We start from the raw sequence: 11,397 nt of genomic DNA on the forward strand, positions 1-11,397 counted from the left end.
CAGACCCTACCTACCAGGCCAGACCTACCAGACCATACCTACCAGACCATAACTACCAAACCTACCAGGCCATACCTACCAGACCAGACCTACCATACCTACCAGGCCATACCTACCAGACCATACCTACCAAACGTACCAGGCCAGACCTACCAGACCCTACCTACCAAACGTACCAGGCCAGACCTACCAAACCCTACCTACCAGGCCAGACCTACCAGACCAGACCTACCAGACCATACCTACCAGACCCTACCTACCAGACCCTACCTACCATACCTACCAGACCAGACCTACCAGACCTACCAGACCCTACCTACCAGACCATACCTACCAGACCAGACCAAACCTACTAGACCATACCTACCAGACCAGGCCATACCTACCAGGCCATACCTACCTGATCATACCTACCAGGCCATACCTACCAGACCATACCTACCATATATTATATAGTATACCTACCGGACCCTACCTACCAGACCCTACCTACCATACCTACCAGACCAGACCTACCAGACCTACCAGACCCTACCTACCAGACCATACCTACCAGACCAGACCAAACCTACCAGACCATACCTACCAGACCAGGCCATACCTACCAGGCCATACCTACCTGATCATACCTACCAGGCCATACCTACCAGACCATACTATACCATATATTATATAGTATATCTACCGGACCCTACCTACCAGACCCTACCTACCGGACTCTACCTACCGCACCCTACCTACCAGACCATACCTACCGGACCCTACCTACCGGACCATACCTACCAGAACCTACCTACCGGGCCAGACCTACCAAACCCTACCTACCAGGCCATACCTACCAGACCAGACCTACCAGACCATACCTACCAGACCCTACCTACCAGACCCTACCTACCATACCTACCAGACCTACCAGACCCTACCTACCAGACCAGACCATACCTACCAGACCAGACCAAACCTACCAGACCATACCTACCAGACCAGGCCATACCTACCAGGCCATACCTACCTGATCATACCTACCAGGCCATACCTACCAGACCCTACCAATGAGGCCAGACCTACCAGGCCATACCTACCTGATCATACCTACCAGGCCATACCTACCTGATCATACCTACCAGGCCATACCTACCTGATCATACCTACCAGACCATACCTACCAGACCATACCTACCAAAGACATGCCTCCCACCATGTGTTACACAAGTGCAGGTTGAAGTGGAGGGATATTTATTATGTTGATTACAAGGCTGTGGATTGAATAACTGAACTCCCAGGTGTGCTGCACAGGTTAAGGCTGAGCAAGGCAGAGGGGACCACTACAGATTGATGTTTACCTGACTTACTGTCTTGTTGTACAGGTGGAAACAGGAAAGGGCAAGCCGCAGAAAGCCAAGGGAGATAGGAGAGTGATGTTCCCGCCCATCCAGGGACAGACAGCACCAGGAGATGACTCAGAGCAGGCAGGAAACATAATATAGACAAGTCTCTATGGAGAGGAGAGGAGAGGGAGAGGGAGGAGGAGAGGAGAGGAGAGGAGAGGAGAGGAGAGGAGAGGAGAGGAGAGGGGGGAAACAGATGGAGAGGTTTAAGATAAAGAAGGGAAGGGATAGAGAGGGAAGGAAAGAGGAAGGAGAAATGGGGGAGGAAGAGGAGGTAAAATGCATGGTAAAGAAGGACAGTTGAGCTAGACTTGAAGTACATAAAGAAGGCAGTTGAGGAAGGAAATGCAGTAGATGAGGGAATTGCACAGTAGTCCAGCTCCTCTGTGGTGTCTATGTCTAGTCCAGGTTGAACAGTAGTCCAGCTCCTCTGTGCTGTCTATGACTAGTCCAGGTTGAACAGTAGTCCAGCTCCTCTGTGGTGTCTATGACTAGTCCAGGTTGAACAGTAGTCCAGCTCCTCTGTGGTGTCTATGTCTAGTCCAGGTTGAACAGTAGTCCAGCTCCTCTGTGGTGTCTATGACTAGTCCAGGTTGAACAGTAGTCCAGCTCCTCTGTGGTGTCTATGACTAGTCCAGGTTGAACAGTAGTCCAGCTCCTCTGTGGTGTCTATGACTAGTCCAGGTTGAACAGTAGTCCAGCTCCTCTGTGGTGTCTATGACTAGTCCAGGTTGAACAGTAGTCCAGCTCCTCTGTGGTGTCTATGTCTAGTCCAGGTTGAACAGTAGTCCAGCTCCTCTGTGGTGTCTATGTCTAGTCCAGGTTGAACAGTAGTCGAGCTCCTCTGTGGTGTCTATGACTAGTCCAGGTTGAACAGTAGTCCAGCTCCTCTGTGGTGTCTATGTCTAGTCCAGGTTGAACAGTAGTCCAGCTCCTCTGTGGTGTCTATGACTAGTCCAGGTTGAACAGTAGTCCAGCTCCTCTGTGGTGTCTATGTCTAGTCCAGGTTGAACAGTAGTCCAGCTCCTCTGTGGTGTCTATGTCTAGTCCAGGTTGAACAGTAGTCCAGCTCCTCTGTGGTGTCTATGTCTAGTCCAGGTTGAACAGTAGTCCAGCTCCTCTGTGGTGTCTATGTCTAGTCCAGGTTGAACAGTAGTCCAGCTCCTCTGTGGTGTCTATGACTAGTCCAGGTTGAGTAGAAAACAATCCCAGCACACTGGTGATCTTCATGCTCTGCCAATCAAATGGCTCTTCTTTAACCGAGAACAGGAAGTCATAGTTGAGAGATTCCAGTACTTATAGATACAGATGAGTTTCCAGTAGTTGTGAGCTCCTCTGTGATTGTAATCTTCACCCAGATTGAGTAGATAAGTCATTTGATGATCTTGATGCTCCACAAATCTAATGGATGTTATTTAACTAACGTATCTACCAGGTGAAGTACCAGGGCTTGGGCCTCCCAGCGCGCCTGCCCGACTCAGACGGCCCTGTGTTTGGCCAGCTGGACTGCACCCCTGCTGGGCTGTCAGAGCAGAGGCAGCGGGCGGAGAAGGTCTACCAGGAACAGCTGACCACGGCTAATAACAAGAGAAAAGAGCTGCTCCTTAACCGCAGCACCAAACAGAAGAACGAGAGAGAGATGCTCAACAGGAACAGGAAGGAGTGAGTGGGGGGGAGAGAGGTGGGGGAAAGGGAGAGAGAGGGAGTCATGGAGAGACGGGGGTGTGGGGAGGGTGAAATTCTCCACTTGAAATTCAGAAAATGAGTAAATACAATGAGAATGCAGAAAAAATTGGTTTGTGGAACGGTTCAAGGTTAAAAGTTAAAGGCCATTTTAAATGAGATGTCTTGTCTATATGTTCTGTTTCTATATTTCATCTCACTCTCTCCTGGCAGACTGATAAACGACCACATCAACCGCTTTGAGAAGCTGCGTAACCTGCGGGCCTCGTTGGAGGAGACCTGGAGACGCAGCGCCGACCTGAAACGCCACCGAGACAGAGAGGAGAAGGAATTCATCAGGTAATGTACTCAAATCACAACCTGGATTGGCCCTAACCCTTCTATGTTTACAGATCTGTAAGATGGACACAATATGATGGAAGCTTTCCCACTACACTGTTTATACCTATCCAAACCCTTCAGATCCCCCACGACACTGTTTATACCTATCCAGACCCTTCAGATACACCACTACACTGTTTATACCTATCCAGACCCTTCAGATCCCCCACTACACTGTTTACACCTATCCAGACCCTTCAGATCCACCACTACACTGTTTATACCTATCCAGACCCTTCAGATCCACCACTACACTGTTTATACCTATCCAGACCCTTCAGATCCACCACTACACTGTTTATACCTATCCAGATCCTTCAGATCCACTACTACACTGTTTATACCTATCCAGACCCTTCAGACATGCTAGCATTGGGGGTTAGGGTCAAGAAGGATAAAAAGTAGTGATTTGGGACCGGCTGAATGAGTCGATCACTATCATGATAGTTGACGTCTGCTATCTGTACCATCCCATTCTGACATTGATCTCTGATGTCTCTGACAGGTCTGGGAGCAGTCTGCTGGTTGATTGACCACCTTCTGACGTTGATCTCTGATGTCTCTGACAGGTCTGGGAGCAGTCTGCTGGTTGATTGACCACATTCTGAGGTTGATCTCTGATGTCTCTGACAGGTCTGGGAGCAGTCTGCTGATTGATTGACCACATTCTGAGGTTGATCTCTGATGTCTCTGACAGGTCTGGGAGCAGTCTGCTGATTGACCACATTCTGACGTTGATCTCTGATGTTTCTGACAGGTCTGGGAGCAGTCTGCTGATTGATTGACCACATTCTGAGGTTGATCTCTGATGTCTTTGACAGGTCTGGGAGCAGTCTGCTGATTGATTGACCACATTCTGAGGTTGATCTCTGATGTCTCTGACAGGTCTGGGAGCAGTCTGCTGATTGACCACATTCTGAGGTTGATCTCTGATGTCTCTGACAGGTCTGGGAGCAGTCTGCTGATTGATTGACCACATTCTGAGGTTGATCTCTGATGTATTTGACAGGTCTGGGAGCAGTCTGCTGATTGATTGACCACATTCTGAGGTTGATCTCTGATGTCTTTGACAGGTCTGGGAGCAGTCTGCTGATTGATTGACCACATTCTGAGGTTGATCTCTGATGTCTCTGACAGGTCTGGGAGCAGTCTGCTGATTGACCACATTCTGAGGTTGATCTCTGATGTCTCTGACAGGTCTGGGAGCAGTCTGCTGATTGATTGACCACATTCTGAGGTTGATCTCTGATGTCTTTGACAGGTCTGGGAGCAGTCTGCTGATTGATTGACCACATTCTGAGGTTGATCTCTGATGTCTTTGACAGGTCTGGGAGCAGTCTGCTGATTGATTGACCACATTCTGAGGTTGATCTCTGATGTCTTTGACAGGTCTGGGAGCAGTCTGCTGATTGATTGACCACATTCTGAGGTTGATCTCTGATGTCTCTGACAGGTCTGGGAGCAGTCTGCTGATTGACCACATTCTGAGGTTGATCTCTGATGTCTCTGACAGGTCTGGGAGCAGTCTGCTGATTGATTGACCACATTCTGAGGTTGATCTCTGATGTCTTTGACAGGTCTGGGAGCAGTCTGCTGATTGATTGACCACATTCTGAGGTTGATCTCTGATGTCTTTGACAGGTCTGGGAGCAGTCTGCTGATTGATTGACCACATTCTGAGGTTGATCTCTGATGTCTCTGACAGGTCTGGGAGCAGTCTGCTGATTGACCACATTCTGAGGTTGATCTCTGATGTCTTTGACAGGTCTGGGAGCAGTCTGCTGATTGACCACATTCTGAGGTTGATCTCTGATGTCTTTGACAGGTCTGGGAGCAGTCTGCTGATTGATTGACCACATTCTGAGGTTGATCTCTGATGTCTTTGACAGGTCTGGGAGCAGTCTGCTGATTGATTGACCACATTCTGAGGTTGATCTCTGATGTCTCTGACAGGTCTGGGAGCAGTCTGCTGATTGATTGACCACATTCTGAGGTTGATCTCTGATGTCTCTGACAGGTCTGGGAGCAGTCTGCTGATTGACCACATTCTGAGGTTGATCTCTGATGTCTCTGACAGGTCTGGGAGCAGTCTGCTGATTGATTGACCACATTCTGAGGTTGATCTCTGATGTCTTTGACAGGTCTGGGAGCAGTCTGCTGATTGATTGACCACATTCTGAGGATGATCTCTGATGTCTTTGACAGGTCTGGGAGCAGTCTGCTGATTGATTGACCACATTCTGAGGTTGATCTCTGATGTCTCTGACAGGTCTGGGAGCAGTCTGCTGATTGACCACATTCTGACGTTGATCTCTGATGTTTCTGACAGGTCTGGGAGCAGTCTGCTGATTGATTGACCACATTCTGAGGTTGATCTCTGATGTCTTTGACAGGTCTGGGAGCAGTCTGCTGATTGATTGACCACATTCTGAGGTTGATCTCTGATGTCTCTGACAGGTCTGGGAGCAGTCTGCTGATTGACCACATTCTGAGGTTGATTTCTGATGTCTCTGACAGGTCTGGGAGCAGTCTGCTGATTGATTGACCACATTCTGAGGTTGATCTCTGATGTATTTGACAGGTCTGGGAGCAGTCTGCTGATTGATTGACCACATTCTGAGGTTGATCTCTGATGTCTTTGACAGGTCTGGGAGCAGTCTGCTGATTGATTGACCACATTCTGAGGTTGATCTCTGATGTCTCTGACAGGTCTGGGAGCAGTCTGCTGATTGACCACATTCTGAGGTTGATCTCTGATGTCTCTGACAGGTCTGGGAGCAGTCTGCTGATTGATTGACCACATTCTGAGGTTGATATCTGATGTCTTTGACAGGTCTGGGAGCAGTCTGCTGATTGATTGACCACATTCTGAGGTTGATCTCTGATGTCTTTGACAGGTCTGGGAGCAGTCTGCTGATTGATTGACCACATTCTGAGGTTGATCTCTGATGTCTTTGACAGGTCTGGGAGCAGTCTGCTGATTGATTGACCACATTCTGAGGTTGATCTCTGATGTCTCTGACAGGTCTGGGAGCAGTCTGCTGATTGACCACATTCTGAGGTTGATCTCTGATGTCTCTGACAGGTCTGGGAGCAGTCTGCTGATTGATTGACCACATTCTGAGGTTGATCTCTGATGTCTTTGACAGGTCTGGGAGCAGTCTGCTCATTGATTGACCACATTCTGAGGTTGATCTCTGATGTGTTTGACAGGTCTGGGAGCAGTCTGCTGATTGATTGACCACATTCTGAGGTTGATCTCTGATGTCTCTGACAGGTCTGGGAGCAGTCTGCTGATTGACCACATTCTGACGTTGATCTCTGATGTTTCTGACAGGTCTGGGAGCAGTCTGCTGATTGATTGACCACATTCTGAGGTTGATCTCTGATGTCTTTGACAGGTCTGGGAGCAGTCTGCTGATTGACCACATTCTGAGGTTGATCTCTGATGTCTCTGACAGGTCTGGGAGCAGTCTGCTGATTGATTGACCACATTCTGAGGTTGATCTCTGATGTCTTTGACAGGTCTGGGAGCAGTCTGCTGATTGACCACATTCTGAGGTTGATCTCTGATGTCTCTGACAGGTCTGGGAGCAGTCTGCTGATTGATTGACCACATTCTGAGGTTGATCTCTGATGTCTTTGACAGGTCTGGGAGCAGTCTGCTGATTGATTGACCACATTCTGAGGATGATCTCTGATGTCTTTGACAGGTCTGGGAGCAGTCTGCTGATTGATTGACCACATTCTGAGGTTGATCTCTGATGTGTTTGACAGGTCTGGGAGCAGTCTGCTGATTGATTGACCACATTCTGAGGTTGATCTCTGATGTCTCTGACAGGTCTGGGAGCAGTCTGCTGATTGACCACATTCTGACGTTGATCTCTGATGTTTCTGACAGGTCTGGGAGCAGTCTGCTGATTGATTGACCACATTCTGAGGTTGATCTCTGATGTCTTTGACAGGTCTGGGAGCAGTCTGCTGATTGACCACATTCTGAGGTTGATCTCTGATGTCTCTGACAGGTCTGGGAGCAGTCTGCTGATTGATTGACCACATTCTGAGGTTGATCTCTGATGTCTTTGACAGGTCTGGGAGCAGTCTGCTGATTGACCACATTCTGAGGTTGATCTCTGATGTCTCTGACAGGTCTGGGAGCAGTCTGCTGATTGATTGACCACATTCTGAGGTTGATCTCTGATGTCTTTGACAGGTCTGGGAGCAGTCTGCTGATTGATTGACCACATTCTGAGGATGATCTCTGATGTCTTTGACAGGTCTGGGAGCAGTCTGCTGATTGATTGACCACATTCTGAGGTTGATCTCTGATGTCTCTGACAGGTCTGGGAGCAGTCTGCTGATTGACCACATTCTGACGTTGATCTCTGATGTTTCTGACAGGTCTGGGAGCAGTCTGCTGATTGATTGACCACATTCTGAGGTTGATCTCTGATGTCTTTGACAGGTCTGGGAGCAGTCTGCTGATTGATTGACCACATTCTGAGGTTGATCTCTGATGTCTCTGACAGGTCTGGGAGCAGTCTGCTGATTGACCACATTCTGAGGTTGATTTCTGATGTCTCTGACAGGTCTGGGAGCAGTCTGCTGATTGATTGACCACATTCTGAGGTTGATCTCTGATGTATTTGACAGGTCTGGGAGCAGTCTGCTGATTGATTGACCACATTCTGAGGTTGATCTCTGATGTCTTTGACAGGTCTGGGAGCAGTCTGCTGATTGATTGACCACATTCTGAGGTTGATCTCTGATGTCTCTGACAGGTCTGGGAGCAGTCTGCTGATTGACCACATTCTGAGGTTGATCTCTGATGTCTCTGACAGGTCTGGGAGCAGTCTGCTGATTGATTGACCACATTCTGAGGTTGATATCTGATGTCTTTGACAGGTCTGGGAGCAGTCTGCTGATTGATTGACCACATTCTGAGGTTGATCTCTGATGTCTTTGACAGGTCTGGGAGCAGTCTGCTGATTGATTGACCACATTCTGAGGTTGATCTCTGATGTCTTTGACAGGTCTGGGAGCAGTCTGCTGATTGATTGACCACATTCTGAGGTTGATCTCTGATGTCTCTGACAGGTCTGGGAGCAGTCTGCTGATTGACCACATTCTGAGGTTGATCTCTGATGTCTCTGACAGGTCTGGGAGCAGTCTGCTGATTGATTGACCACATTCTGAGGTTGATCTCTGATGTCTTTGACAGGTCTGGGAGCAGTCTGCTCATTGATTGACCACATTCTGAGGTTGATCTCTGATGTGTTTGACAGGTCTGGGAGCAGTCTGCTGATTGATTGACCACATTCTGAGGTTGATCTCTGATGTCTCTGACAGGTCTGGGAGCAGTCTGCTGATTGACCACATTCTGACGTTGATCTCTGATGTTTCTGACAGGTCTGGGAGCAGTCTGCTGATTGATTGACCACATTCTGAGGTTGATCTCTGATGTCTTTGACAGGTCTGGGAGCAGTCTGCTGATTGACCACATTCTGAGGTTGATCTCTGATGTCTCTGACAGGTCTGGGAGCAGTCTGCTGATTGATTGACCACATTCTGAGGTTGATCTCTGATGTCTTTGACAGGTCTGGGAGCAGTCTGCTGATTGACCACATTCTGAGGTTGATCTCTGATGTCTCTGACAGGTCTGGGAGCAGTCTGCTGATTGATTTACCACATTCTGAGGTTGATATCTGATGTCTTTGACAGGTCTGGGAGCAGTCTGCTGATTGACCAGTGTGAGCAGTACCGCCGCTGTTACCAGTGCAAGAGGAAAACAGAGAACTGTGGAGAGACAAACATCTGGAAAGAGTCTCACTACATCCCTGGCTCTCGCCTCATGGTGTAGACCGCTGAAACCTGGTCTCAGAGCAAACGTATCCATGCCACTCCATTTAGTATGATATGTTACTTTACATTAGATTACATTACATTGGCTTAACAACATAATAGCGGTCGTAATATAATACAAATTGTAGGACGTATCCTACGTCTTGATCGCACCAGTATCCTTTGACCCGTTTAGTATGATATATCACACTCAACTGCTTTAGTATGACATATCACACTCAACTGCTTTAGAATGCTATATCACACTCAACTGCTTTAGTATGCTATATCACACTCAACTGCTTTAGTATGATATATCACACTCAACTGCTTTAGTATGATATATCACACTCAACTGCTTTAGTATGCTATATCACACTCAACTGCTTTAGTATGATATATCACACTCAACTGCTTTAGTATGCTATATCACACTCAACTGCTTTAGTATGCTATATCACACTCAACTGCTTTAGTATGATATATCACACTCAACTGCTTTAGTATGCTATATCACACTCAACTGCTTTAGTATGATATATCACACTCAACTGCTTTAGTATGATATATCACACTCAACTGCTTTAGTATGATATATCACACTCAACTGCTTTAGTATGCTATATCACACTCGACTGCTTTAGTATGATATATCACACTTGACTGCTTTAGTATGATATATCACACTCGACTGCTTTAGTATGCTATATCACACTCGACTGCTTTAGTATGCTATATCACACTCAACTGCTTTAGTATGCTATATCACACTCAACTGCTTTAGTATGATATATCACACTCAACTGCTTTAGTATGATATATCACACTCAACTGCTTTAGTATGATATATCACACTCGACTGCTTTAGTATGATATATCACACTCGACTGCTTTAGTATGATATATCACACTCGACTGCTTTAGTATGATATATCACACTCGACTGCTTTAGTATGATATATCACACTCGACTGCTTTAGTATGATATATCACACTCAACTGCTTTAGTATGATATATCACACTCAACTGCTTTAGTATGATATGCTACATTAGGTTAGGAGTTAAGGTTAGGAGTTAGATTAAAGGGTTAGGGGAAGGGTTAGCTAGCATGCTAAGTAGTTGCAAAGTACCTAAAAAGTAGTATGTAGCTGCAAAGCGGCTAATTAGCTAAAATGCTAAAGTTGTCTGTGATTAGATTGAAATACGTAACCTTTGGCTTGCTGAACGTTTGCTCTGCCTTAAGTAACCTACTGTCATACCAACGTAACATATCATGCTCATTTGAGTGTTCCTGGATTTACATATGCTAAAAAGGAGATGTTCTATTGGAGTGGCACGGATTTTAGTAAAATCTAAAATATGTTCTGAGACCAGTCTGGTGGAACGCATGATGTGTAACCGCAACAGAGCTGGGATCAATCCCTTTTCAATTCCAGTCAATTCCATTTCAATTCCAGTCAATTTCGGAAAGTAAATCAAATTCCAAATTTGCCTCATTGAAAAGCATCGAAGATAATTGGAGTTGGAATTTCAGTGTACTTCCTGAATTGACTGGAATTTAAATAGAATTGACTCCAACCCTGAACAATCATCAGAAGACTACAAATCTTAGACTTAATCCTATAAATAAACACCAGTCTGTGAAGGATAATACTTTAATATGTTTGTGCTTGCAGGCTAATTGAGTGTGTGTGTTAATCATGCCTTCATGAGTGTTTGTTTCTGCTCTTCTGTATTATTATTATTTTTTGTATGTTTTGGTGTGTGTGTGTGTGTGTGTGTGTGTGTGTGTGTGTGTGTGTGTGTGTGTGTGTGTGTGTGTGTGTTTTGTCATCTTTGATTGATCGTAAAGCAGCTTAACCAATCCTGTCGGTCAACAAAATGACCCATTGGCTGTGGACTCATCTCTTACCTAGTTACCATTCTCTCCAGTGCACAAACTGGCCAACTAGTCTGTGATGACGTATAACAAACACTAGGGGGTGTGATAGAGCAGAAGGTCTCGAGGAGGGAGAGAAGGATGACTGTCTGTTAATCAGAGATAGTAGAAGATAGATGGAGGGATGGAGGGATGGAGTACAGTCAAGGAGGAGAGGTGCAGAA

The 11,397-nt window shown here is 46.6% G+C and overlaps 1 protein-coding gene across 1 annotated transcript in view; it reads left to right on the forward strand.

Moving 5' to 3' along the window:
* LOC106595002 (coiled-coil domain-containing protein 81) overlaps window positions 1-10,945 on the forward strand; it is a 32,748-nt gene extending 21,803 nt beyond the window's left edge. The window contains exons 11-13 of the mRNA XM_045699487.2: window positions 2,824-3,050; window positions 3,285-3,410; window positions 9,174-10,945. Coding sequence (XP_045555443.2) covers window positions 2,824-3,050; window positions 3,285-3,410; window positions 9,174-9,312 — 492 coding nt within the window. The 3' untranslated portion in view covers window positions 9,313-10,945. The remainder of the gene's footprint in view (window positions 1-2,823; window positions 3,051-3,284; window positions 3,411-9,173) is intronic.
* The last annotated feature ends 452 nt before the right edge of the window (window positions 10,946-11,397 follow it).

This window comes from Salmo salar, chromosome 17, assembly GCF_965601325.2.
Source record: "Salmo salar chromosome 17, fSalSal1, whole genome shotgun sequence".
In the NCBI taxonomy this organism is placed as follows: domain Eukaryota; kingdom Metazoa; phylum Chordata; class Actinopteri; order Salmoniformes; family Salmonidae; genus Salmo; species Salmo salar.